The 27,881-nt window shown below is 41.0% G+C and overlaps 1 protein-coding gene across 4 annotated transcripts in view; it reads left to right on the top strand.

Annotated features, from left to right (window-relative positions):
• TTYH2 (tweety family member 2) overlaps nucleotides 1-24,452 on the top strand; it is a 78,933-nt gene extending 54,481 nt beyond the window's left edge. The window contains exons 8-15 of one of the 4 annotated variants that reach the window (XM_067463872.1): nucleotides 634-689; nucleotides 2,483-2,575; nucleotides 4,446-4,538; nucleotides 4,653-4,795; nucleotides 7,916-8,101; nucleotides 13,224-13,302; nucleotides 15,401-15,493; nucleotides 20,368-24,452. In XM_067463872.1, the coding sequence (XP_067319973.1) occupies nucleotides 634-689; nucleotides 2,483-2,575; nucleotides 4,446-4,538; nucleotides 4,653-4,795; nucleotides 7,916-8,101; nucleotides 13,224-13,302; nucleotides 15,401-15,493; nucleotides 20,368-20,448 (824 nt within the window). In that variant the 3' untranslated portion in view covers nucleotides 20,449-24,452. Of the gene's footprint in view, nucleotides 1-633; nucleotides 690-2,482; nucleotides 2,576-4,445; nucleotides 4,539-4,652; nucleotides 4,796-7,915; nucleotides 8,102-13,223; nucleotides 13,303-13,927; nucleotides 13,962-15,400; nucleotides 15,494-20,367 lie in introns of all 4 variants that reach the window. The other 3 variants (XM_060764252.2, XM_060764250.2, XM_060764251.2) reach the window with 3 other exon arrangements.
• The last annotated feature ends 3,429 nt before the right edge of the window (nucleotides 24,453-27,881 follow it).

Raw genomic sequence — 27,881 nt, 5'->3', positions numbered from 1 at the left:
TAGATTTATGCTATACCCAAGGTTCAGCACAAATCTTACTAATGTATAACAGAGCATGATGTGAATACTGTGTTCCCATTTCACATTTTCTGTATACAGCAAATAATAGCTTCTGCATCTGTCAGTATCTGAGGAGCCATGAGCTTTGAGCAGTGCTCCTCATGTCTACATTTACCAACTGCACAAAAAGAGAAAGAATGTGTGCTTGAGAAAAAGAGAGAGGAAGGGAGAGAAAAGGAGGAGGAGAAGGAGGACAAGAAGCAGCAGCAGAAGTAGTGGTGGCGCAGAGAGAGCTTGCTAAGACAACAAAAGATTAACTGGGGAGGGAGGCTAAGAAAACATCCTTAACTCAGCTGAGTATCCAAAATTTCGCTTCAGATTCTTGATTACATGACTCGTGGAAAATACAGTTGCCCCTCTCCATCTGGTTTTGACAGCAATTATAACTCTCAGACTTTTCTTCCAGCAGCTCCTCTTCCTAGTCAATATCAATAGGGCAGATTAAACTTTTTGGGAGGTGCTAACCCAGCTGCAGAAATCTAGCATTAGAACCTGAGTTTTTTAAGTAATGTTGGCGTATTGTAGATAGGTGCCATGCTCTTGACTCTCGTTTTGGTGTACTTTGCTTTGCAGAGATTGTTCAGTACTACCTATATTGTACCCAAAGTCTCACCAATCCCTTCCAGCAGGTGAGTACTTGACCTTATCTGTACATATCAACTTTTTTTTTCATGTCAGGAGCGACTTGAGAAACTGCAAGTCGCTTCTGGTGTGAGAGAATTGGCCATCTGCAAGGACATTGTCCAGGGGACGCCCAGATGTTTTGATGTTTTACTATCCTTGTGGAAGGCTTCTCTCATGTCCCTTGATAGAGGGAGCTCATCTGCGTTCTCCCCAGATTCAAACCTCGGACCTGTCGGTCTTCAGTCCTGCCAGCACAAGGGTTTAACCCATTCCACCACCGGGGGCTCCTATATATTGACAATGAGAAATCTGCATTGCTATGTCTCTGCATTTCTATGTCTCTATTCCATCTGCAGTAGGATAAGGGAACTCATAACTTTGTTCTAGCAGTGGTCTTACCATTATATTATAGTTTCTGTTTCCAGGCTTGTTAGATTGATGAATTAATTAAGCCATTGATATAATTGTCAAATTGCAAAGCATTTTTAAGTACTCATAACTGCCAAACCCCAAGTAACATGAATCACTGATTGTTAAACAAAAAATTGAACATAATTAACCATTGAAATAATGAATGCTGTTTTGTGTTACTAAAAGTATGTAATGGATGTGAAGTAATGAATCAGTTTTTATTCCATCAATTTTGTTGTGAGGGGACTTGCCTTTCTATGGTGAGGTCAGTCTAGAAAAGGAATTATTTGTCTAGCCGTGATTGTTTTGTTGGTGTTGTTGCTGCTGTTGTTGTTAATCCTTTATTTTTCCTACTTGGGGACTCGTGTCAGCTTACAGCTATTAAACCAACTTAGCTAAGAATTCACAATGTAGAAAAGCTTAAAATGTGATTAAACTATCAAACAATTAAAGTGTGCTTAAATCATAAATCATTTAAAGGAATGCAACAAAGAGAAAGTAACAGCACATTATGCAAGCCCCTTTCCCTTGAACAACCAGCCTTCCTAGGCCTGCCAAAGGAGAGAGAAAGGAACTTTAGCTGCCTATGGAAAGATAGCAAGGTGTGTGTCAATCGGACTTCTTTGGGAAGAGAAGCTGGGGAGCAGCCAACCAAAAGCAGCCTCCTGAGTTCACATTAGATGCCTCAGAAGAAGGACCTTTCCAGAAGATCTCAAGACATTTCAATATCATCTCAATACCATTTCATCATGAAATCCAGGTCCAGGTCCCCTCATGGAAAATGAGTTTCAGCTTCCCTAACACTCACCTCCCAGTATTTTGTCTCTTTCTGTGGAAAGGATTGACTACTTAAGAAAATCAGAAAGCCCTTTGGTTAGTCTCTGAGAACGGAGGGATACCTTAGCTTGCTCCCTCCTCCATGTGAGAGGAAATCACAGAGAGGAAGGAGCAGGCTTGTTTTCTGCTTCCCTGGAGACTAGGACATGGAACAATGGCTTCAAACTACAAGAAAGAAGATTCCATCAGAACATGAGGAAGAATTTCCTGACTGTGAGAGTTGTTCAGCAGTGAAACTCTCTGCCCCGGAGTGTGGTGGAGGCTCCTTCTTTGGAAGCTTTTAAACAGAGGCTGGATGGCCATCTGTCAGGGGTGCTTTGAATGCAATATTCCTGCTTCTTGGCAGGGGGTTGGACTGGATGGCCCATGAGGTCTCTTCCAACTCTTTGATTCTATGATTCTATTCTGCGTATCCTCTGCATACGCTAGGGGCAAGAGATGAACTGACTCCCAGGACTTGGAAAGGGCTGGTATTGAAGTTCTCCTTGTATTTGTATTCTTCACCTTTGAAGAAAACATGGCTAATGCATTGAATATATATTTTTTGCAGGCTCTGACTATTTACCAACGCTCCCTTACGACCATGCAAATCCAGATTCAGGGACTCATGCAATTTGCTGTGCCTCTTTTTCCTACAGCTGAGGTAAGTGATGCAACACTCTATCATGTTATAGAAATCAATTTCAACCTTTCTTATCTTAAAATCCACCAGTTGCCGTGACAAAGAATCTGTGTCCAAACCTGTTCACTGTGATAGAAACAAAAAGTCAGCTCACATGTTTACAGGTATTCTGTTCCTGAGTTTATAATGTATTGTAAATGGTGAGTAATGAGTAGAATTATTGGCAGCAAGTAAACAGAAACAAAATTAGTAATTCATTCAGTAAAAGAAACATGTTGATAATGCTGTTAAGCATAAATTTTACTGCTATGGCAATGTAAAATATAAAAAAAGTAGAAATGCAAATTGCAGTAGCATGACTTGGTATTCCGCTGTCCACATAGACTACTTCTGCATCCTTCTGGTAGTAACATGTACAAAATGTACAGAGCTACTGTCCTTTACAACAGCGCAGTGATCATCATTTTCATCTTATATATATACATTCATGCCCTTTACTTCTGCATGAAGCAGGAAAAAATGTTGGCAGAATGGGAAAGGTGCTGTGTCAATAGAAGTTGAGACAGGAATCTCCAAGTTACCACAGGAGTTGAAAACCATTTTCTGAACAGAGAAGTCTAGCTTTATAGGGTTGAGACTTCAGCCGGTACTGATGGAGACTTAATATATATGGTAAATACCTCAATTTTATAACAACAATAACAACAATAAAATTGTTATTGTTATTATTGTCACATTTTGAGGCAGGGTACACACAATTAAAACATACATATAGAAACAATACCATTAAAATACATAGAACAAAGATTATTGTATTTCATCAATTCCAAGGCTTACTTTTTTGGCGGTACTTAAATTAGCATGCATTTTAGAATTGATGGCATCTTAGAATCTTAAAAAAAATAGTAAATCACCAATACTAACAAAATGTAAAGTTAAAATACATAGTTTAAAATTAACCGGGTAGGCCAATTTATTTAATAATTCTATGATCAAGTAAGCTGTTCAGTTCTGCTATTCAGATCTTAATCATATGGAATTGGGTTTGACTTTTGCTGATTTGCCCTTTCACATATTTGATAGAAAAGTTATCTCTAAGATAATCTCTAGATTCTCCCATTCAGCTGTGTGACCATAGAGCAGTGGTTCTCAACCTGTGGGTCCCCAGATGTTTTGGCCTTCAACTCCCAGAAATCGTAACAGCTGGTAACCTGGCTGGGATTTCTGGGTGTTATAGACCAAAACACCTGGGGACCCACAGGTTGAGAACCACTGCCATAGAGCCATATTGGAGAACTAGAAATTCCTAGAAAGGTGTTGTTTCAGTAAAAGGAAATGTTATTTTATTCATGTTTTTCCCACTATCCTGTGCAACTATCACCAGAGAATGTGGAGGACTGACTGTATATGATGAGTTGGGAAGTCTGGCATCATCCCATGCTTAAGGGGCTCCTATGGAAGAGGAACCTCTCCCTTTATTGTAGAACCTTACATGTTTTTAATGTGGTGGCTCTATCCCTCTGCAGATACGCTGGCCCTGTTAGGCAGCATTTAAGTCAGCATAGCAACATATTATACCACAAATCACACAGTCTTCAGACAGCATGCCAAGTGTCTGTGCTGGCTAGGAATAAGGAGATTAATAGCTTAATGTTAACAGAAGATGACTGGTTGTGAGAGGCTGGACTATAGGGATGGGAGTAATACAGCAGCAACATTAGCAGTTGAAACCTTCAGATCTCTCATAAGATTTTTTCAAACTCTATGGGACTAATGGCCCTAGTTTAGTCTCTACTAGCAATCGTATTGTGAGAGTGTTCCCTCCTGTAGCCATATGCCTTTTTTAATGCTAAATGTGTCGCTTCACTCACTGCTTTTCCCTTGGATGCAGAAAGACCTGCTTGGCATACAGCAGCTGTTGAATTACTCTGAGACCAGCCTCCACCAGTTGACTGCCATGTTGGACTGCAGAGGTCTTCACAAGGTGAGCAGCAATGTAATGCGACAAGGTGCTTTGAGGCCATTAGCTACTCATGCCTCTTGACACCCTTAGGACCAAGACACTCCCCTCTTCTTCTTTCATCCCTTACAACTCAAGGACTACCTGGATGCTTTGATTGGGATCTGCTACGACGGTGTGGAAGGCTTGCTCTACCTCATTCTCTTCTCGATCTTGGCTGCCGTGTCCTTCACCACCGTCATTTGTGCTACGCCTCGTGCATGGCAGCATTTAGCCAGCAGGTAAGTGGAAGAGTCTTCTACTAACGCAACCCAATGACAAAATCACTATTGTTAATTCTGGAAGCGGCTTTTTTAAAAATAAAGATGAGTAGATCAAAAATGTCTGTCCTAAATTGTTGTGCTTAATGTTTCAGAGCCTACTGTTCTCGCCATTTCTATCCAAGAACATTGTATCTGTAATTCTAGACCTATCTCTCATCATCTTTATTTTATCACATGTTAATAGTTCTGTTATTTGTGGATTCTTGTGAAAGAGTCTGCAGATATGTCCCATGTTCCTCCTGCTTGAGATTATTCCGGGTTGCATAAAATTTTCCAGCTAGTATTTATTTTTATTTTATTTATTTCATCTACTTATACCCCGCCCTTCTCACCCCGGGGGGGACTCAGGGCGGCTTACAAAGGAGGCACAATTAGATGCCCAAATCACACAACAAACAATACAAAATATAACAGTTCAACAATTAAAATGAAACATCAATACCTATTAAAATCATAAAAACTATCTCATGTCAGAGTCCATATATCAGAGTCCATATATCCATTCCATTCCATTGTCCTTGTCTATCGATAGGTCCTTTAATCAGTTGTCAGCATGGCCAAAAGCTTGGTCCCACATCCAGGTCTTTAGTTTTTTCCTAAACGCTAGAAGGGAAGTCGTCGATCTGATTTCCCCGGGAAGTGAGTTCCACAGGTGGGGGGCCACCACTGAGAAGGCCCTGCTCCTCGTCCCCGCCAGTCTCACTTGTGCCACTGGCGGGGTCGAGAGCAGGGCCTCCCCAGAAGATCTTAAACTTCGAGGTGGGATGTAGAGGGAGATCCGTTCGGACAGATACACTGGGCCGGAACCGTATAGGGTTTTGTAGGTCAAAACCAGCACTTTGAATTGTGCTCGGAATTGGATCGGCAGCCAGTGGAGCTGACGCAACAGGGGGGTGGTGTGCTCCCTGTACGCCGCTCCGGTGAGCAATCTGGCTGCTTCTCGCTGGACTAGTTGAAGTTTCCGAGCAGTCTTCAAAGGCAACCCCACGTAGAGTGCGTTGCAGTAATCCAACCGGGATGTGACAAGAGCGTGGACCACCGTGGCCAGATCCGACTTCCCAAGGTACGGGCGCAGCTGGCGCACAAGTTTTAATTGTGCGAAAGCTCTCCCGGCCACCGCTGAGACCTGGGGCTCCAGGCTCAGCGATGAGTCCAGGATCACTCCCAAGCTGCGAACCTGTGTCTTCAGGGGGAGTGTAACCCCGTCTAACACAGGCTGTAACCCTATACCCTGTTCGGCCTTCCGACTGACCAGTAGGACCTCTGTCTTGTCTGGATTCAATTTCAATTTGTTAGCTCTCATCCAGTCCGATACAGCGGCTAAACACCGGTTCAAGGTCTGGACAGCCTCCTTGGTGACAGGTGAGAAGGAGTGACAGATTTGGACGTCATCTGCATAGAGATAGCATCTTAGTCCGAAACTCCGAATGATCTCTCCCAGCGGCTTCATGTAGATGTTAAATAACATCGGGGACAAGATAGAACCCTGTGGGACTCCACACAACAACGGTTGTGGGGCCGAACAGGTGTCACCCAGTAACACCTTCTGGGTCCGTCCCTCAAGGAAGGATCGAAGCCACCGCAGAGCAGTGCCTCCGAGCCCCATATCCATGAGGTGGCCCAGAAGGATACCGTGATCGACGGTATCGAAGGCCGCTGAGAGGTCCAGCAGAACTAACAGGGACACACTCCCCCTGTCTAGCTCCCTGCGTAGATCATCTACCAAGGCGACCAAGGCTGTCTCAGTTCCATGTCCCGGCCTAAAGCCAGACTGTGCCGGGTCTAGATAATCAGTGTCTACCAGAAACCCCTGGAGTTGTGTTGCCACCACACGTTCCATGACCTTGCCCAAGTAGGGGAGATTGGAAACAGGCCGATAGTTGTCAAATTGAGTGGGATCCAGTGATGGTTTCTTCAACAGCGGTTTTATAATAGCTTGTTTTAAGCTCGCTGGAAATTTTCCTTCCTGTAAGGAGGCATTAACCATCACCTTCACCCACTCTGCCAAACCCCCTCTGGCTTCCTTGATCAGCCAGGAAGGGCAGGGGTCTAGGATGCATGTGGTGGGTCGCACCTCTCCAAGGATCCTGTCCACATCCTCAAGCTGAACCAATTGAAACGAATCCAACAAAACTGGACAAGCAGATGCTCTCGTTACATCCCCAGAGACTGCCGTTAACATGACGCCAAAACTGGGGTTTTCTAAAAAGGCTTCCACATAGCATCCAGGAAGCAATTTATGGAGCATATAAATTGTTGGCTGAGCAACAGCCCCATGTATTTGTAGGCTCCCTGCACTCATCCTTCGTTTACTAGGGAAGACAAAAATCAGGAGAAATTAAAAAGGGAGTCACGTGAGCAAGCATGGAAGAAGGAAGCAACAAAGGAGTGTTCTCCTGGTCTTCCTCTATCTTTGTGTTTTCCTGCCGCTTGCAACACCGATTTCTGGAACTTGCAAATTCTTCATCTTACTTCTTTCTAGTATTAGAATAATGTTGTCAGAAAGCACTGTGAGATTCTTACACTTTTTTGTATAGCATTGAAGTTTTGCCAGTTATGTGTAAACTGCTTTGAGTCCCCCTAGGGGTGAGAAAAGCGGTATAGAAATACTGCAAATAAATAAATAAATAAATAATTTTTGTGCTCTTTTTAAATTCACAATCAGCTCTCAGGCTTGGAAACCTGGAGATCTTGTCACAGAACAAGGCAGAATCAGTTCTCTGCTTCCAACACTGTTGCTTCTCACTGACTGAGATTTCTGTCAGGGTCCCTTTGTGAAATTGATGCCTGAAACAGAGAGTTCAAAAAATTACAGTTTGGACACCAACTCCCCATATTCCTCATTGGCTTTGGGATTCTAGAAGCCTAACCCTTTCAGTGTCTAAACTGCACAACATTGCTGTTTTCCCCAAACCAGTACTAGTAAATTGTTATTTCCTTTTCTTGTTGGTGTGTCTAAGCGAGGCAACCTTTCCGTAGCTCCTTAATATTTTTTTCCTGCACCATTTACATGGGATTAAGGGAGTTGAGTCTCTGCCTCAGATCTACATTTACAGGGTTCTTTCCCCCTACCTTCAGGGATCGGGAATATGACGACATAGATGAAGAGGACCCTTTCAATCCTCAGGCCAGACGCATTGCTTCCCACAACCCCAGCCGTGGGCAGATCCGTAGTTTCTGCAGCTATAGTAGCAGCATGGGCAGTCAGACGAGTCTCCAGCCTCCAGCGCAGACCATCTCCAATGCACCAGTGTCTGAATACATGTGAGTAGAAGATGTCTGAGATACCAAAAGGAAAGCCTGTAATCCCATGCCCATGCCCAAAGTCACTATAATGAAAATGATTTGGGTGCCCAGGTGAACATGTCCAGGTCCCTAGCTCTCCATGCTGTGGTTCCATCTGCTGGGTTTTCATGCTGACTTTCACATTTGCTTCCATTGCTCCATCCTTCTCTTAGAACCGCAAAGTCTCTCCATCCCACCTTTTGCAGTGGCTGGCAAACCCCCACCAGCCTGCCCTTGACTTCATTTCCTGAGTTTATGTTCCAACCACCCAGTGGATGACCCTAATCTGGATCATCAGTTGCTCTTTAAACTCTGGGGGTTGCCTTCCCAACCAAAACAAAAGAAAAATGAAACCTTGAGAATCTCACGAGATATTAGAGTACGGGTAGGGCATCAGGAGGTCATTCTAAATGAAAGAAATGCTACAACTCTTGAAACGTAGAAAAGCTTGTGTGGAATTTTTTTTTGCTGTATTAGATGAAACAGCTAAAATAGTACTACTTTGTGGACCAGATGTTGTTGGCAAACATGCTGCAAGCGTTCCACTTAACACAGGGCCTTTTGTTTCTGGTCCTGTGTTAACATCTAAGTTTTCTTGCTCTCTTACCAAAAGGCCTTTGTCCATTTACATTGACTTGGCAGTTGTTATGTAGGGAATGAGACACACATGAGAGCTCCGTTTTACCAAGTTTCAATCAAGCTACCATTTGATCAAAGTCATGCCAGTTTAGCCCCCTCCCCTTGCTCCTTCCCAAATGTTTAATTTCTTTAATCTCAGTGCCATTCCCCATTAGAGTAAAAGGGGATGGATCACTGAAAGTACAGGTATACCCCAGTTAACAAAGGAGATGTGTTCCTTTTACAACCAAATTGGTACCAGACACAAACATAATGTGAAAACAGTGTCTTGCATCACAAAAATGGAATAGCTTGAACATGTTACAACAAACTAAAGAGATGCAAATGTGAAATGAAGTAATTAGGTCAGGTAAGCTTTGTATTGGTAAAGAAAAAAAAATATTTTGAACCTTCTAGAGACCCAGGTCTGTTTCAAAATTAATGTAGGGATTTTTTTATTCCTTCACCAATACCCACTTTACTTATAATTTCAGTTTTGGTGGCCAGATTTATAGATTTATTCCCTTTTAATGTGTTGGGAGTAGCTAGTAAGGAAGGTTTATCTGCTCTCCCCATTTTTTAAAACTTGTTTTACTCTTCATAAATGTTCAATAAAGGATTTTGGCTGTAGCTGGTGTTCACCTTGCCTGTTGAAAGCTGACACATGAAGCTACTGAAGTGGAATCCTCTTCTTTCTCAGCTCAAAGTTTATTGAATTGTTTACTGCAAACATGTTGCTGTTGAAAGTCTGTGTTTCTCCAGTCCTCTTTCAGTGCCTTTGTAGTGCCAACACTACTGAAAAACTTTCAGGTAGCAAGAGTACAAAGAGGAAGGAGAGACTGGACAGGCATAAAAAAGACTTCATAAAGATAAGCTTCTTAAAGTTTGTGAGATATAACTGGAAAGGAAAAGAGAACGGGATTTAGAGCAACCTGGTTTGGGGATACAACCCACCCTCATCCCAGCCAATGTGGCCAATGGTGTTGTTCAAACAGCTGGAGGGAACTGAGTTGCTTTTCCCTGAGCTGCCATCAGCCTTTGCATGTGTCTTTGGTAATACTCCATTGAAGTCAATGTGCTGTACTACAGTTTCTCTCCACCCAGAGAAAGGGAACTAGGGGAGCACACAACCAATTACTTGGAGAGGTTTAGCTATGGAACTGATTGCCTAGAAAGGTAGTTGGCCCTCTCTAGATAAATAGTTCCATTCTCTGGACATCTTCAAAAAGAGACTGACAGCTATCTGCTTGAGATGCTTTAGCTGCAGCTCCAAACTGTCTCAGTGATCCACAAGGCCCTTACCATCTCCACAGTTCAGTGATTCACAAATCATAGTGTTGGAAAAGACCACAAGGGTCATCCAGTCAAATCCCATTCTGTCACGCACGGCCGTACAATCAAAGCACTTCCTACAGATGGCCATTCAGCCTCCGTTTAAAACCTCCAGAGAAGGATGCTCCATCTCTCTCTGAGGCATCATATTCTAGTATGAAAGAGCTCTTGTCCTCATGAAGTCTTTTCTAATTTTTAGGTGGATTCATTGTAGTCACCCTATATACTCATCTGTAAATCTAGAAATTTTAATCAGAAATTCAATTCCACAACCTGTATCGACTTATTAAAAAAAAGGAACCATCCTCTTTTGTAGATAAAGTTACAAAAGATGAGAGCTCATTGCATCCCAGGAGAACTTCAAAAAAAGCACTGATCCCCTCAATTCTATCAGTCATGTTACCACTTCTGACCTTTTTTTTTTTTTTTTTTTTTTGAATGCTTGGGAGAGGACATAGCATTGGTAATTCCCCTCTCTGCAAAATAACCCTTAACTTATCTAAGTCCATACTTTTGTCCTCAAAAGCTGTCCTGAACTTATTCACGAGGTAAACTTATACAAGCGTATATACGGTAAGCAATACAAAGAAGGAAACACGGGCTGGTAGTATCTTTGTCAGTAACAAGTAGCTCAGTTCTCAGGAACTTTTTAGTTGCTTATAATCCACAAAGTGAAATGCTGATAATCTTTTTCTTCATTAAATGGATCCTACCAATAAGTTACCATTACTGGGGTGGTGTGGCTACTGTGTGGAGGGCTGTATGAAAGATTCAGGGATAATATCTGTGTTTCCTAACTCAAAGAGTATATGTTCTTTGTATTTGCCATCATGTCTCATCAGTCTTCTGCCTAGTATGCTTTTTTAAAAGAAAATCCCCAAATTTAACATATTTTTGTACATTTAAATGTAATGCATTATTTCTTTTGGGGGAAGACCCATCGCCATCTTACTTTTCCTTTCAGCAGGTGTAACTGCTGCATAGCCACTGCCATTAAAATCACCTTACTTACCTGAGGAACAAACAAAACCAAGTACTTTTGCCATTCTCTAATTCAGGAGGAAATTATTCCACAACTACCAAGTCAGCTTTTCTTCCCTCACGATTGGGAAGGAAGCTGGCTCTTGTCTGCTGTTTGCCAGATGACAGCACCACCCTTGCCATGATGAATGTAGGGAACACAAAAGGAAAGATCATTACAAAATTAGTTTAGAAAGACCATTGCAAATTAAGTTGAAACAGATTGTTTATTTATTCAAAGATTCTTTCTTCTTTAAGTTCCAAAGTAATACTGAATTGAGATCCAGTTCTGAAACTGTTGGGCCCATTTTTTTCTTATTACATGAATACAGAAAGAAAGAGGGATAAAATACAAGATTTACTTTTTGTCCACCCTATACATACATAAATACATACATATACAAAACATCACATTAGAAAGGCCCCTTGGAATGCTGGTTCTGGGGCAAGCAGAAACTGATTCAAATGTGCTGTTTCTGACATACTGCAATAAGTTCTGGTATGACGCTGTGCCACATAAAGCTTTCTGAGGACATGCAAGAAGGTTCTGAAGTATGGAAAACATTTTCAGATATGCTGATTTCATTGTGAACATTCAAGGATGATGCACATCCATGAAATGACTGCATCACATACAAAGGCCCATGTGATGGAATTGCTGTCAAATGAGCTGTCATTCTTTCACGTAGCTGAAAAAGTAGTTAAATCTTCAAGAATTTAGCACATGATCACCATCTCTCTACTTTTATCATCTACCTTCCCTTTTGGGAGGCTTGGTAAGATAACATTTAAAAATTGGTAAACCATAGGCCTACAAATGATGACTTTAGGTGTCAGTCCATTTTGTGCATTACTAGCTGACTTACAGAAAAATGCAGAACAAGTCCCACTTCTTGTTTCTGCTCACTGAGGGAAAGGGTATGTCAAGAACATGGTGGAATTGGTTCTATTATGTATCTTTTACATTTCTTCCCTGCCTTTTTAATAAAAGAAGACTTAGAGTATCTTACAATTAAAGTGTAATACATGAAGCTGAAAACAAAAAAAGGAAGAGCAAATGAGAGAGTTAATTAGTTGATATTTATTTTGATATTTTAAAACCAGCTGGTCACAATTCATGAGTTAAGGCTTATATGGAGAAACAATACAACTTGATGCCAAAAAAAAGAAGATTATGTTGAAAATGAAAAATTCTCACTGGGAAAAGCACTGCACACATGGGGAGTAGTGCCAAAGAAGGGTCCCTCCTTTATCCCTGGGGGAAAAGACTGGGATGTTGATTTCAAAATGTGGGTCTACAACAAGAGATGCATTTCTTCAAATATAGAGAGCGCAAGCTGTGTGACGTTATATAGTTTAAAACCAGCGTTTGATTTGGGTTTCAAAAGGTACAATGCTTTTCCTTCAGGAAGGTACACAAAGGCCAGAGCAAATGAAAGCAGACTGACCTAGAGAGAGGAACCAGTGTGTACACTCTTTCTTCTTCCTCGATGGAAGGAATATCTATAGTTGTTGACTGGATCTTTCCCAGCAATTGACTTAATGAGTTATGGCTAACTTTTGCCACTGCTGTGCAATATCAGAGGGTCTTTTTCAACTGGATGCACTTGCAGTTTCTCAAGTTGCTCCTGACACACACACACACACACACACACACACACACACAAAACTGGACGCAGCCAGCCTTCTCGTATTCACAGATTCTGTATCCACAAATTCAGCCATCAACAGCTTGAAAATATTTCTTAAAATTTACAAAAGCAACCCTTGATTTGGCCAGTTTATACAAGGGATACCATTTATTATGCCATTGTGTGTAATGGGACTTGAACATCAGTGGATTTGGGTATCCATAGGGGAGGATGCTGGAACCTAACCCCAGCGGATACCAAGGACCCAGTGTATATGTAACTGTAAAGGCAGGCTAGGTTTGGCATTAGTTCTACTTTTAAGCAGCCATTTCTTTAAGATTTATAACCCCCCCCCCTCTTTTCCTTCCCTCAACCTTTTCCTGACAAATGTTGGCTGCTTCTGTATAGAAATGTGGCAGGGATATTTCTTAGCCAGAAGCTGACAGCAGAGTTACTTTTCATGAGACTGTCCTCCTGATCTTACTCCTCTCTACCTGCAGGAACCAAGCTGTGCTCTTTGGTGGGAATCCACGGTATGAAAACGTCCCACTGATTGGAAGAGGATCGCCTCCCCCCACGGTACGGTGGGCGTCAGAGGCTAAATCTTTTTTATAACAAGCCCTTTGTTTTCCTCTGCTTTTACTAACACTCTCTCTATAGGCAGACACATTTTTCCAAAACAAAAAAAGGGACGAGAAAGCTTCCTGCATTTTTAAAAAAATACATAGTTTTGTTTCTGATGCTAGAGATGAGGAAAAGAACATTTTAAAAAATCTCTCAATGCAGACCTTTCCAGAAATGGCAGTCCTGAACCCATAGGTTCATATCCACTGGAAAGTGAAAATGGCTGCAGGAAGTCCTACCTTTTTGGAGGCTGGCATTTCTTGGTCCCACAGTTGTTCAGCTGCCAAGGCTTAGATGCAGTCCGTTGAGACTGTGCAGTTCTAGGCCAGCGGTGGGTGATTATCTGGCAACAGGGCAGAGAATAAGTTCATGTGACGGCATTGAGATTTGCCTCACCCTTATTCCCAATCTGTTGTTGTGAGGCCATCCCGCAAACATATCACATGGGCAGATTTTGCCCACCAATATCTATGTCTTCGTATTGTCTTTTTTAGTATAAACATATTACAGAGTGCCATATTTTTAATTTACTTCCCCTGTGCTCATTTTAACGTTTTGTTTAATTGTCTTGCTTCTGAAGAAAAGAGTTTCGAGTTCTAACGTCTAGAAGATGAGTATGTACTCTTTGCCTGGTTTATCTTTTCGTTCACGTCTTTTCCTCCCAACTTATTTCACTGTAAGCAAAAGCACACAATTAAGTTTGGCATAATGTTCTACTAAATCACATCTTGCCTGCTAACGTTTGTTTTGTTTTTGCATCAACTGTTTTGGAGCTATGTTGCCCTTCAAGAGTAAGTTGCTTCTTCATTTTTTTGTTGTATCTTTTCTTGATTTGGGGCTGGGGTTTGTTTTGCGGGCAAGTTGTGTGTTTCCACCCACCTTTCCTGATAAACTGTAATTTTCTTCCCTGTGATGTGAATTTCCCCTTCCTTCATAAGCAATAGAATTGCTAGAATCTGGACCTGTATTTTTTTTTAGAACTTCGCTGTATTTTCTTGTTTTATTGGTGTGCATACTGACATAGGATGTTTTCCCTATGCAAATTATAATTGTTGAAAATGTAACATTTTCCCTCAGAATTTCTGGTGGATTATGTCTTTCCAACAAAATGACTCATTATTGTTGCCTAGTTCATTCTTTTGTGTGTAGTACCAAATGTTCAAAGTATTGGGATATGTCAGCAGGTAAAATGATCCCAGCCTGTAAGTTGAAGGGTTTTTTTTAAAGCTACATTTTCCATCAAACACTTTTTTACATAGCTAATTAAGACAAATGCAATGCAGTGAACTCTTCCTCCTTCGTGATGGTGTACTCAAATTGGCATTTTCACTCTATGCCAGAGTTTCTCAAACTGTGTTCCTCCAGATGTTTTGGACTTCAGCTCCCACAATTTCTAACAGCTGGTAAGATGGCTCAGATTTCTGGAAGCTGAAGTCCAAAAAATCTGGAGGAGCAGAGTTTGAGAAACACTGATATATGCTGTGTAGACAATCTTGTGAATGCAAAGATCTGGAAGCACTTTGTAGAAGCAGAACAAAAGCCTCAGATTGCTACTGTTTTGCTTGGTTCTTCCACTATTCTGTAGCAAGAGTATTTAATTGGTAGGAGGGAGCAAGATAATACACTAAAATAAATTGTCCTGCATTGGCAGGGAATATCTTTAGTGTTGCTCTTCCCACATTTCTGATTGACAGGAATATGCAAGTTGGGCTTGAAGAGTATTCTCTCATGGAGGAACAGCATGCTCCCAGTTTGGTTCTTGACTCTCAGGATAAAATCCTTCTTTTTCTATTCTTGACTTATCTATGGGTTATAACTAATTCCATAATTTTGGCCCCAAATTTTGCCCTTGACCTGTATGTGAGATTAACATATGAATGAGTATATACAATATCCAGATGCAGACTGCTTTTTGCTCCACAGCTGACTATTGGAGTCATAGTAGCTTCATGTAGGACTTCCATTAGCAGTATTTGTTAAGCTACCTGGTTTACCCAGGAGGGTGTATTATAAGTGATGGATATCAGTGATTAACATCCTTGTCTTCCTCTAGACCAGTGGTTCCCAAACATGTGTGCTCCATTGGCTTTGGACCTCAACTCCCAGAATCTCAGTCAATGTGGTCAACAGTCAGGAATTTTGGAAGGTAAAGTCTAAAGCATCAGAAGGAGCAAAGTTTGGGAATCACTGCTCTAGACTGCACCAGAACAGATCTGTACAATAATATTATGAACCTACTATTTTTCCAAGGACACTGATTATGTATTGGCCCTTCATGTTCTTCATTTTAAAATGTATCTGTAATTCTAAGAGCCTGGCCAATCTTCCTTTGAGACTTTGCAATGAGGTGTTTTACTAACCATGGCTATGTTCGTTTTCAGTCAGATTTTAGTTATGACATCAATTCTGTCTTTCATAGGGTAAAAAAGTTTAAATACATTTTATACTCTTATAGATAAAACATACTGAGAAGAAATGACACAAATTGGATATCAAAGTTTAACTCAAGCATGCCAAAGCCTTTCAGGGCCTCTGATTATTTACTTGTTTTCAGCTCAACAGTGTGTTATAGAAGGTCTTACTGATGATTGTGGTGAGGCTAATAAATGTGTTCATCTCACCGAGCTAAGAGGCCTTTGCCTGAGGGGCATCTGTTTATTATCCTGCCCTCTCTAGTAGTCATTTGCTGGGCTGCTACAAGGCCATCAGTTGGCACGTGCAATGACCAAGATAATCTGACCTTGACAGAAAGCTTCGCTGGCCAATGGCTTTCCCAGCATGCATTTATTTTTAGAAGTGTCACCATCAAATTGCTTGCTGTTTCTGGGTATCACTATTGTAAAGTTCCTTGTGGGGAAAAGAGAAATGAATTGGGGGTCTTCCCAAGGCTCCTTTGTTTTCTACACTGTTCGGAGTACATCTTTCTCCTTGGAGTAATTACTTCTTTTGGGTAGAATTCAGAAATCACTGATGGACAAATCACTCTGATCCTTGTAAATGTTACAAGATATTTTTTTTCTTCATTACTATTTCTAATAGTTCTGGAGCTTTTAAAGTCTGTGTTGTTTTGTCATTTTTTGTCTCTTTCACTTTGGCAGCTTCCAAGACTAGAAGCAAGTTGCTGTTAGGGAGTACATTTCAAGCCTAATTTGCATATTCCTTTCTCTTGGAATGATTGGGAGCAGCAACTCTTCCAAGAAAACAAACATATTGCAATAAGTCCTAACATCCTTTTTCCCACATGAATAATATCTCAGGAGCCAATGTGGGGGAGTGGTTTGAGCATTGGACTAGGAGTCTGAAGACCAGGTTTCTTATTCCCATTCAGCCATGAAAACCCACTGGTGACCTTGGGCAAGTTGCACTCTCTCAGCCTGAGATAAAAACAGTGGCAAACTCCCTCTGAGAAAATCTTACCAAGAAAATCCCATGGTAGTTTACTATACATTGGAAATGACTTGTAGACACACCACAACAAATAATAAAACATGCACTGCATCAATAAAACTATGTACCGTTATTTTACTAAAGTGATCACACAGTTGCCTTTACAAAGGAGTAATTTTTCACAGGCACCCAGTTTAGAGTACTGGTAAAGACAGGTTTTTTGAAATTGGCAGACCATCTAGAATGGGATCAGCAATAGAGGTGCTCAGGTGGTCACAGCACCCTTTTAGCTTTCAATTCCTGTTCTGATAGATGAAATAAGTTTCATCACCATAGATGAAAAAAGAGCCCCAAAGTAGACCTGTCTGCCAGCTCTGGGAATATGGTACAAACCTTTTGGAACCGAAGTTGTAGAGGGCAAATATATTGTGACCCTTTAATAACTAACTAGATAGAAAGCTGTTTCAGAAAATGACAGTAATGCAGAGGAAATAAGAAACTCAAATGATCCTCTATGTGTTCTTCCTTTATGTGAAATGCAGTGCCTGTTATTGCCCCTGACCATGATAAGTGCAGACTTTTGGCACAGTGGCAATTTGCACATCTTGCAAACCAGAAAAGTATATAATTTGTATTTGTAATGAAACCAGAATGGAACAAGGAATGCAAGGAGCTCTTAGCTGTAATAATAATAATCATCATCATCTTATATTTGTATACCGCTCTATCTCCCCAAGGGGACTCAGGGTAGTTTCCATCATAGGTAAAGCATTGCAATTCCCGACACAAAAACATACAAAATAATCATTATAAAATATAGACATTATACTATTAAAAAGTCATACATATTTAAAATTAAAAGCCAGTTCAGTACTAATGTACTACCCTTACTATGTGGCACCGATTCCATCAGCAGAACAAATAGATAAATTTATGGTGTGCATGCAGACATATCCGGTCAAGTTGTGATTTAACAGAGAGAAAAGCCGCATGATGTAGACCATAAAATAAGAACTAAATCAAAAGCCCAGATCAGGAGGAACAGTATCACTGAGATTTGAACTACAAGATGCCACAGTCCCATTTCTGAAGTCTTAAGTGACAGTTGTTCTGTCTTTTGCAGTTGCTATTTATAAGTCAGGTGTTGAAACACTGGGACTGTGCCAGCTTGGGAGCTTTTAATCTTGCTCTTGCAGAGTTTGCACTTACCAAAGCTGAAAGATGACGATGAAACTAAGTGCAGTTAGATTAATTCAGACCCCACCCTGCATATACTGAACTGTTCACTTTAAATGGGATTCAAATCCCCCAAGGAGAGGCTTTCAAGCTTTTCTGAGTTCCAGAAAAATAGACTGTGAATAATTATCCTTAATGCTGTGACTTGGAAGATACTCATTTCCTCCTAATTTATATTCATTTATCTCTTGCTCTGTTTCATCCTCTCTCACAGACACATGTGCGCAAGCATACAAACACACATACCAGCTGCTCCTTGATGCTGGGTTTCCAATACTATTGCAAGCCTGCTCAAGACATTTTGCTGCTTAAGTAGCAAATAGTGTCCTCGGTTCAGCAAATTCAAAGTAGCATATAAATCCCATAAGCAGCTCTCCCTTTTTTAGCAGTAAAAGATGCTGCCTGAGGGGACCACTGCATTGTGTAGAATGGTACAGTCCACGCATTTGCAATCCAGTTGTGGTCCTTTCTTACATTATGAATGAGATAGCAAAGCCATGTTGCTTTGTTTTTAAAGTGTGTACTGGTGGTGGTCTCTATAGCTTGCTATGCAAAGTAGAGTTGTACAAGAGAATAACAAACATAATTTCAAGTAATGATGAAGGTGGTTTGCTTAGGTGCTGAACTTGTCACCTCATCACAATAATCAAAAGTTTTCATTTTAATGTCTGTTCATACACATAGTTTTTTCCTAGGCACTTAACTCTATGCATCCAGGGAAGTACAGTTGACCTTCCACATTTGGGTTTTCACTTTTGTGGAATCGATTGTTTGAAGAATTGATTCTTATGTTCTCTCTAGGATTCCCTAGGTCCTCCAGTGTGACTCTGGTCAATTCCCACCACAGAGTTGTGCTGAAAGGCCTAGAGAGAATACTTCTTTTGGCATTTGTAGGTCCTCCAGCATGATTTTTCAGTCAGCTTCCGGCAGAAGTGATCAATAGATTTGTGCCTAGTGAGGTTTTCCTTCAGGTTCAAAAAAGTGTTTTCTTATTTGCAGTTTTCCCACTTTTGCAGAGTGTCCCTAACCCCAGCAAATCTGGAGGGCTGGCTGCAGGCTTGGTCTGCAAAAGCTTTACTACCAGAGTCTTTCTCTCAGTCAATCTCTAAAATGCTATAAAATACTTTTGCATACTGATATTACAGAGTAGCATGACTAAATCTTCTAGTGCTTACCCTGATTGTGTACTTTTAATTTAATGTATGTATATTGGGATGGGCAATGTTCATCCCAGTTCCATTGTTGTGGCTCTGCCTCCTAGGGTTACAAATTGTCCCAATGTCCTCAAAGGCATATAGATAGCACCTTTACCATGGAAGAAGTTTGAATCATTTTTGTGGTGGATGCAGTGGATAGGGTGCAGCCTTCCAAGGTCTCCTGAAAAGCTAGCATGCCCCTCCAGCCTACCACCGTTCCCTACTTTTGACATTTGTAAATAGTAGTAATGCCGGATGAAAGTGTTCACCTTTGAACTACAAAGTAGTAGAATCTGAATTTAAGGGTCCTTTGACACATCACATAGAGAATTCCTTTACAGGTACATATGGAAGAGAACTTGAATTCAGATATAGAGGCCTTTTGGAAAGTGAATACAACCTAGCATACAATTTAGACACTTTTTTGCAGAGGGGAATCTGGAAGTTGTAGCCCAAAAAGCAGCTTTTCTGAGGTGTTCTGCCATGCCCTTGTAGTAACCATTTAGGAAGTTGGCCTAGCTTCACATAAGCCCTTTCAACAATTCTTGCTATATAAACTGAGTTGGAGTCACTCTTTGAAGAAAAAGCAGCTTGCTCTAATGCTAGCACAACATGTCAGAGGGGGAGGTTAGAGGAGGGAATTGTTTTGTTGTATTATTAGTCTGTTTTGAACTGAGTTGGATCATTAAACTGAAAGGCTTGATATAAACCCAAGTCAGGATAGTTTTTGAAAAACATGTTTACTAAGACAGATTCAAAATGGGTGTTATTCTGTATTTCCAAATGGTCACTTCCAAGATGGGTCCCCCTCCTCCTTCTTTGGATCCACTTGTCTTGCTTCCATCTCTTTTGCTGGAACCTCAGTGTGTGCTTCACTTTTCCCCCAACTAACACCGCTTCTTTTGAAAATGACCTCAAGTTGTATAGTTCTGCCTAGCATTATTGCTTACCTTTTTCTGGCTGCCTTTCCGTTGTCACCTCATTTCACTCCTCACTCCTTCTATGTCAGTGGTCAGGATGCAACCCTGCTGTGTTCTAGCCACAGGGAATGTAAGCAAACGTTTAAACAAGGTTACCAAAAAAATTAACCAAAGTCTTCCTCGGTGGCAATTTAGAGGGTCACACTTCAATCTTTACTAGTTAGATGTCAAAGTTGGGTTTTTGAACCATTAAGTCTCACTTTCCTCCACTTTTTTTGCAGTATTCTCCAAGTATGCGATCAACCTATTTATCGGTTAATGATGATCACAGGCGACAGTACGGCACCGAGGTTCAAGCCTAAATCCCACCTTGTAAAGGATGGCACACAAACTTTGTAACAGAACCCAATACCAACTGAAGGCATGTGGAGTGCAGGGAGTAGAATTGCCTCCCTGCTGAAGTGGCAGAGAAAGGTGTTCGGCGAAGGAGTGAGCCAAAGGAGACCTTCACTGGCCCACCCGATAGTCTTCCAGGGGTTATCCTTTCTGTTCGACTGGCAGCTGTTTTCACACTCAGTGTTTATAGTCTTCCTCTCTTGTATACGTACGATGGTGCCCAGTACATCCATCCCCAGACCGAATGCCTCTGAAGTCTTCTCTGTGACCCATCGCCTCTTCCTGCTCCCTTCCTGACACCAGTGCATTGTCCTTCCTGGCCTTTTTTAGCAAGGCAGGGTGAGGAATTAGGATTTGGACTGTCACACATGTGTGCATAGCTTATCCACTTCTATTTTCTTCCGCACTGACTTTGGGGCCCTTTTGTCCATCGTTGATGGTGTGGTCCGGGCTTTTTTATTATGATTTTGTTAGAGCAATTAATAAAACTATACAAGTAAATAAAGCACTGACATGTGGTGTACCTTGACCTAAGGAACGTGGGGTGCTTGCCATGAAAGAAAATGCTCCTCACTTCTGAGTCAAAAATGCAATACCATCCACTACAGTGAATTTCATCTCTCCTCTGGAGAGGCCTCTGCACAAAGCCTATGCCTGGCTTGGCTCTATGTGACATTTTGTTACCATCACTACCACCACCACCACCGACACCATCACCTTTTGACAGCACTGGAATGGTGTATATGGTACAAGATTCATACACAGTGTTCACTTTTGTCATCTGTTCCTTTGCTTCTTGAATTGACATTAAAATCACCAACTCTTGCTATGGTGGCCTCAGGTACTATATGGAACAAGCTGAATTTCTTTTTGTTCTTTCACAATTTGTTGTTGTTGCATGTATTATTCTTTGTGTTTTCCCTCCATTGTTTTTATATCAACTATCCAAAGAACCTGACTTTGTTGTTCTTTTTACATGATTTTTATTACTTTGTTTTTTTTAAAAATGTATGCATATTTTAAAAGTTGAATTCTGTTTTTAGCACTGATTTTTCTAAAAAGAAAAAAATGAAAACAAATTTTAAAATTCACCTTTTTGAAAACGGTGTCTGTATGTCAAAAGCTGGATGCTTTTAACCATTCCTTTCTCCCACACTTTGGGGAAACAAGATTAACAAGAAGACTGGAACAAATTGGTCGGTCATACAAGACAACTGCCATAGAGCAGGGTTTGGGGGTTTTTTTAAATTGTGGGACAGTGACCCACAAATAGATGTTATGGTGCTTCTGGTTGGGTTATGCAGTGATGACTGTTTTTCCTTTGTTGTGCTGACAATACACAATAATGTTGTATAATCCCTTTAACAAGCAGGATTATTATTTCACTCTTTACCAAGGATGGGGAACCTGAAACCTTCCAGCTGTCAAAAGACTGTGTCACTCATTATCTCCAAGCTGATGGGAGCTGGAGGCCAACAGCACCTAGAGTAGTGTTCCCCAAATTCTGGGCTTCTGTGTGTTTTGGACCTCAGTTCTCAGAGTCCCTGATCATTGGCCACTTTTCCACTTGGGACCCTTTTTAACCTAAGAAATGTTTTAATGACCCTGAGTATATAGATGTGTAAAATGAGAATAAACCAAACATTTACTGATAACAAATCAGCATTTGCAAAGCTTGCTCAACAGGCTGGTATTCTTTTTTATGAAGTATAGCTGTAGCATCTGCTGCAGAGTCCATTGTAAAAACTGCACAACAGTTTCATGAAAATGTGTCAAACAGCCGCCACTAGGTGACATTCAGAAAACTTTTACTATTGCCAAATTTTTCAGGACCACAACATTGAGCTAATGGGATTCCCATTTGAAGTTGAGACCCACAGTTTAAGAAGCAGCAATATAGAGGGCCACGTTCCCCATTCCTGCTCTTTGCCTTGTTTCAGTTCCAGTCAAACACACAGGTTTCATGCATAATTAAAATTACAATGATAATGATAACTTTTTCTTTTCTCCTCATAGTGGGTCAGCCCTTCAGACAGAATGTGTGCTATAGTGGGGCAGGAATCATAGGCAGATTACCTCCATATGTATTCTGACTTGCTATTGTTCCAGAAAGCATCCTGCCTCACAAGGCCAGGGACTTCCATGGCACAAAATGGCAGCAGCAATTGGAGCTGCTTTAGATATAACACCTCTTGGGGTAAAAGCAGAATGCAGAAAGGTTACTTTGGGATCCTGTACACCTCTGGATTCCTCATCTATCATGACATTTTGAGAGTAAAAAAATTGTAGAAAGCATTGTGGTTGGTAGTCCAGGGTTTCCTTGTTGAGGGACTCATCAAGCCAACCACCAGTGTGACTTGTGGGGCATAACAGCCTCTAACCCAGTCATGCGCAAACTTTAGCCCTCCAGGTGTTTTGGACTTCAGCTCCCACAATTCTTAAAAACTGGTCAGCTGGCTGGGACTTCTGGGAGTTGAAGTTCAAAACACCTGGAGGGCAGAAGTTTACCCATGCCAGCTATAACCCCATCTTTGTATCCCCACAATGTCACCCCCCACTTAAAAAAAATCCTATTTCGTCATTTAAAACCCCTCCCAGCTACATTGAACTCACTGTTTTTCAGTCATATAGCAGTTAAAATGGCAGTCAGGGGTTATGGCATGTCACTTTTGGTTGTCATTTCTGCTGGTATGTGCTTTGAAGAAAGGAAATTGGGGAAATAGGTGGGAACAGCACATACATTGAGGGTAGAGGAGGTGAAAAATTGTCCTTCCTATTTCTCACCCTTGCTCTAACACAGTGGTTCTCAATCTGTGGGTCCTCAGATGTTTTGGCATTCAACTCCCAAAAATCCTAACAGCTGATAAACTGGCTGGGATTTCTGGGCGTTGTAGACCAAAACACCTGGGGACCCACAGGTTGAGAACCATTGCTCTAGCATCATGACAAAGATTAGCAGCAAACAACAACACACTTCCTTCAGCAATGAGTTTGCCAGTTTTTCATGCTATGTCAAGACTGTAACCTTGATCTAACTCAGTTTTAGGCAACAGTACAAAGAGAACTTGGGTGACCAATATCAAAAAGTAGGATTCCCTTTATCCTTTTCTCTGTGAATGTATGTATATGTGTGAGAGAGACGGGAATATATGTTACTGAATCATTGTGGATTTCTAGACAGTGGGAAAGAGTTTTGAAGGAAAGGCATCACAATATGTCCCAAACACGTGAATCAGATGTCATTTCACCTGCAGTTTCTCTCCAGTGCTATATTTTTAGGTTTCCAGATCTTTTTCATGAGCACATAAATCTTTATATTTTTAAAAAGGCAGTGAGGTTGAATTGCCTAGGCTATTGAATTTTCCCACTGAGTTGCTCAACTTTATATACTTTGACGTAGTTGGAAGAGAAAGCAATATATATATACTCTCATGGGAACACAAAATGAAAGGGCCAACACTCTCAAGCACAAACAACCTAGAAAATATCCTCAAGCATCAGCACTGCAAATGAAATTTCTTAGGTTGAATCAGGCCAGGATTGTGGCATTTGGACTGTGCATAATTGAGAATAGTTTCCTGCATAGGGGTAACAGTGCTAAAAAAAAACAAACCCCTGCAGAGGTGCAAGATGGCCCTCGGTTGCATCCAGTGCCACAGGGCAGTTTTAATGACTTGACAGCAATGACTCACTGTGTCTTTTTATCAAGGTTAGCTTGTACATATCATGTATGGCAACATAATTTGTACATTCATCTTAATGTGACTGATTGCAACATAAGGCATGGGGAGGGCAAACCCTAACTTGATGCTTTTAATTGTGTCATTGTAACAATATTGTTTCAAGTGTTTTTTTTAAAAAACAACAAAACAAAACGCATGTAAACTAACCTCATCTCAGGCTCTTTGGAGCTTTGCCTGATTTGTATGTACTGACTGGGAAACAATAAACACTTGTTCTAAAAAGCTGACCTTCAGTTGCCTGCTTTCTAGAGTCTTGTCAATAGAAACAAATACAAGATACTATTAGACATTTTTCCACTGGGGTGGTCTCCAGATATTTGACTACAACTCCCAGCAGTGCTATAGGCCACTCTCGAGCTGATAGGAGCTGAAATTAAAAAAAGAAATTGTGTGCACAAGTGTAGGGAATAATGGACCAATTTAGTGACCATCACATGGGTTCAAATGCTAAAACAAATTGAGTAACATTGGTTTTACATAACACATTCCTTTATTACATTTTATTGTGTTGTTAAGTAAATAAATAACTAAACCAAACACATTCGCTTTTCAGACCAAAAATGCAATGCATACAATCAAAATCTAAATGTTACAAACTTGAAAATCTTCATAAACTTAACAGTCATGCAAAATTCATGCAGAAACCATGTCTTGCAAAAGATATGCATTGTACAGACTTTAGAAATATTGTCCTAAAAGGTTATTATATACATAAGAATCATAAACCATCTGTCACTAAATTGAGTTTCTCCAAACTGAACTGGTTCAGTTTGCCCACCCAGACTGAATCCTATACCACTGAGCAAGTATAAGATATTATCACTTCTGTATAGGAAATAAATTCTTAAATGCATGGGCTATTTTAAGAGATTCTCTTCAAGGTCATATGGCAATATAATGAGAACCTGTGGCTGGGGAGATTACATATTCCAGACAGAATTGCCCAATACAAACGATGTTACAAAATTGAACATATTTGCAGTAGAGTTGTTGGCTATCATTCACATCTTTCTTAATACTGAGGCTTGAGTGCTGCTCTACACATGGATAATCTCAGCCACGTCCATTGGTAGAGAACATAGTTGCAACTGGGCAAGAAGAAGTTCTGACTATTTAAGAATGCCCTCCTTTTTCCTGCTCGCAGGGCAACATGCATGTCTCTTTACCATACAATTCCAGCCAAAACTTCTATCCAGAGATCTTTGTGATAGACCTAAAATGTGAACTTAGTTTTACACTTTGACATGATGAGCTCTAAAGTACACCTACTGAACTTCCTTTCCCCCAAGCAAGTGAGATCTCTTCATAGGACAAGTAGCAGCTCTCTTGAAAATACCATGTATGTGCTACATGTGGATGACATGGAACACTCCTTGGTTGCTCCCGAGCAAGTCTTCTTACAGACTTGTGCTGTACAGATTGCATGAATGAAATGTGGGGGCTGCACCGATTTACTTTGCTGTGTTGTTGAATAATACTGGTGGTTTCTTTACCTCGTGTGGGAAATGTTAGAGTAGGTGTTTCGACAGTTACCGAGATTTACTTCACTGTGGAGCAGAGGGCCATCTTGTGGCAAAAGCCAGCTTCCCACAATACTCATAAGTAATGGTACTTTACAAGTACTTTACAAGTACTTCTCATTGGCAACACACTTTTAGATGTGCATAATTTTGTAAAACAGTAATTCAATTTTATTAGCAAACCAGAGGTTAAACCAACCCCTTATAAGAGATACAGATATATACATAAATTGTTTTTGCTTATTTCACATAGACTCAAAAGTTTCTCGTTACGTCTGCATGCCACATCTATGCACTGCAGTCAGCACACAAACCTGTCACAATGCAGAGCTCTGAGATATAGTAACAAGATAGTAGTGCTGTAGCCATCCATCTGCACTTTTACAGGCTTGAGGGTGTTAGCTTGCAGCTCAGGCAGAAAGCATTACCAATGTTAATCACATGAAGCTTACAGAGCATTATACATAAGAGAGAGAGAAAATCAGTCTCAAATCACTGACGAGTTTTGCCTCTTTTAACTGCCAGTGGAGTCAAGGTGTTTAGTTTTTGAATGTCTGGAGATTACTGCTTGCCTGGGGAAGCAACAGTGAAACCAGGTGTCAAATGATCACAAAGATCAATCCCACCATTTTGTCTCTTTCATGTATGGAAATTCTCCTGTGGTGCAACAGGGCGGGGGAAGCATCTTCTTATTTATTTATTAAATATGTTTCCTCAAAAATGGTCATCAAGTCATTTTCTTCTTTTTGCCAGAAATCTACAGAATATTCTTAGGCACAGTACTTGGTTCTTGATAGAGCCCAATTTCAGGGCCTCTTCTCAACCCTGTTTATTTCTTACATTATTTACCCTCCAGACTCCATCATGGGATCTCAGGGCGCTACACAAGTAAAGCCGATTTAAGCAGATTAAAGTGATTTAACACTTAAACAGGAAAAATAATATAAGCCAACTAGAGCATTATTTAAGAAATGTTCAAGTTTAAATGGCATGAAAGTTGAAAACCAGGTCAATGTACATTTTGGATATAATGCCAAAGACCATTTTAATAAAGCTTGGCATAGGAATGAAGGGAGATGTTGGCGCCAGTTAGGACTCCAAACATGAGGGTGCCACAACAGAGAATGCTCTGCCTTGTCCTTCCACACGTTATAGTAATGTTATTGAAAATGAGACCCCAAAATTATGAATTACTGTCCATGGCTCCATGGAGACATACAGCAAGCTTGTGTTGACTTTTCCTTTGGCAAAAGTATTGCCTCACTGCACACCGGACCTCAGGAAGCAACCAAATGATTTTCATAGCCCTCTCACTGTACCTGGGGAAGACACACAGGACACACAATGGGCACACACAAGAGCCTTGGGGTCTTTCCCTCTTTTTCCTGATATGATCTGGTTTAGTCCTGGGAACCTTTCCTTCTCTCTGTCACTAATTTGGACCCCCTCCTTGGGTTCCCATTGAAATTGCCAACACCTTGGGCACCCTTTTCGTTTATCTCAACTGGCAGCCATTGTATTAACTGGAACTAGGATATCAAAACCCATTATCTTCTTCCTCACTATATGTTTTCCACTCACACCTTCTCCTGGGCAGATCAATAAAGGGACACAAGTTTCCAAAATAATCTAATAATAAAGGTAAAGGTTTCTAAGTCTAGTTGTGCCCAACTCTGGGGGGTGGTGACTCGACTTAAGAGTCGGGTCAAACCGCATTTATTCTATAGTCTAGAATGAGCAAACTTGGGCCCTCCAGGTGTTTTGGACTTCAACTCCCACAATTCCTAACAGCCTACTGGTTGTTAGGAATGGTGGGAGTTGAAGTCCAAAACACCCAGAGGGCCCAAGTTTGCCCATTCTAGACTGTAGAATAAATGCGGTTTGACCCCACTTTAACTGCCATGGCGCAATGCTATGGAATTGTGGGACTTGGAGTTTGGTGAGGCAGAGAAGGCTCAAGCAGTGGTTCTCAACCTGGGGTCCCCAGATGTTTTGGGCCTACAACTCCCAGAAATCCCAGCCAGTTTACCAGCTGGGAGTTGTAGGCCAAAAATATCTGGGGTTGAGAACCACTGTAAGGCCTTGTTAAACTACAACTCCCAGGATTCCAAGGCAGCGAAAGTGGTGTCGACTCAC

Source organism: Anolis sagrei, chromosome 2 (assembly GCF_037176765.1).
Source record: "Anolis sagrei isolate rAnoSag1 chromosome 2, rAnoSag1.mat, whole genome shotgun sequence".
NCBI lineage: Eukaryota > Metazoa > Chordata > Lepidosauria > Squamata > Dactyloidae > Anolis > Anolis sagrei.
The sequence above is the reverse complement of the archived record's forward strand: the minus strand, read 5'-3'. Positions and strand labels throughout refer to the sequence as shown.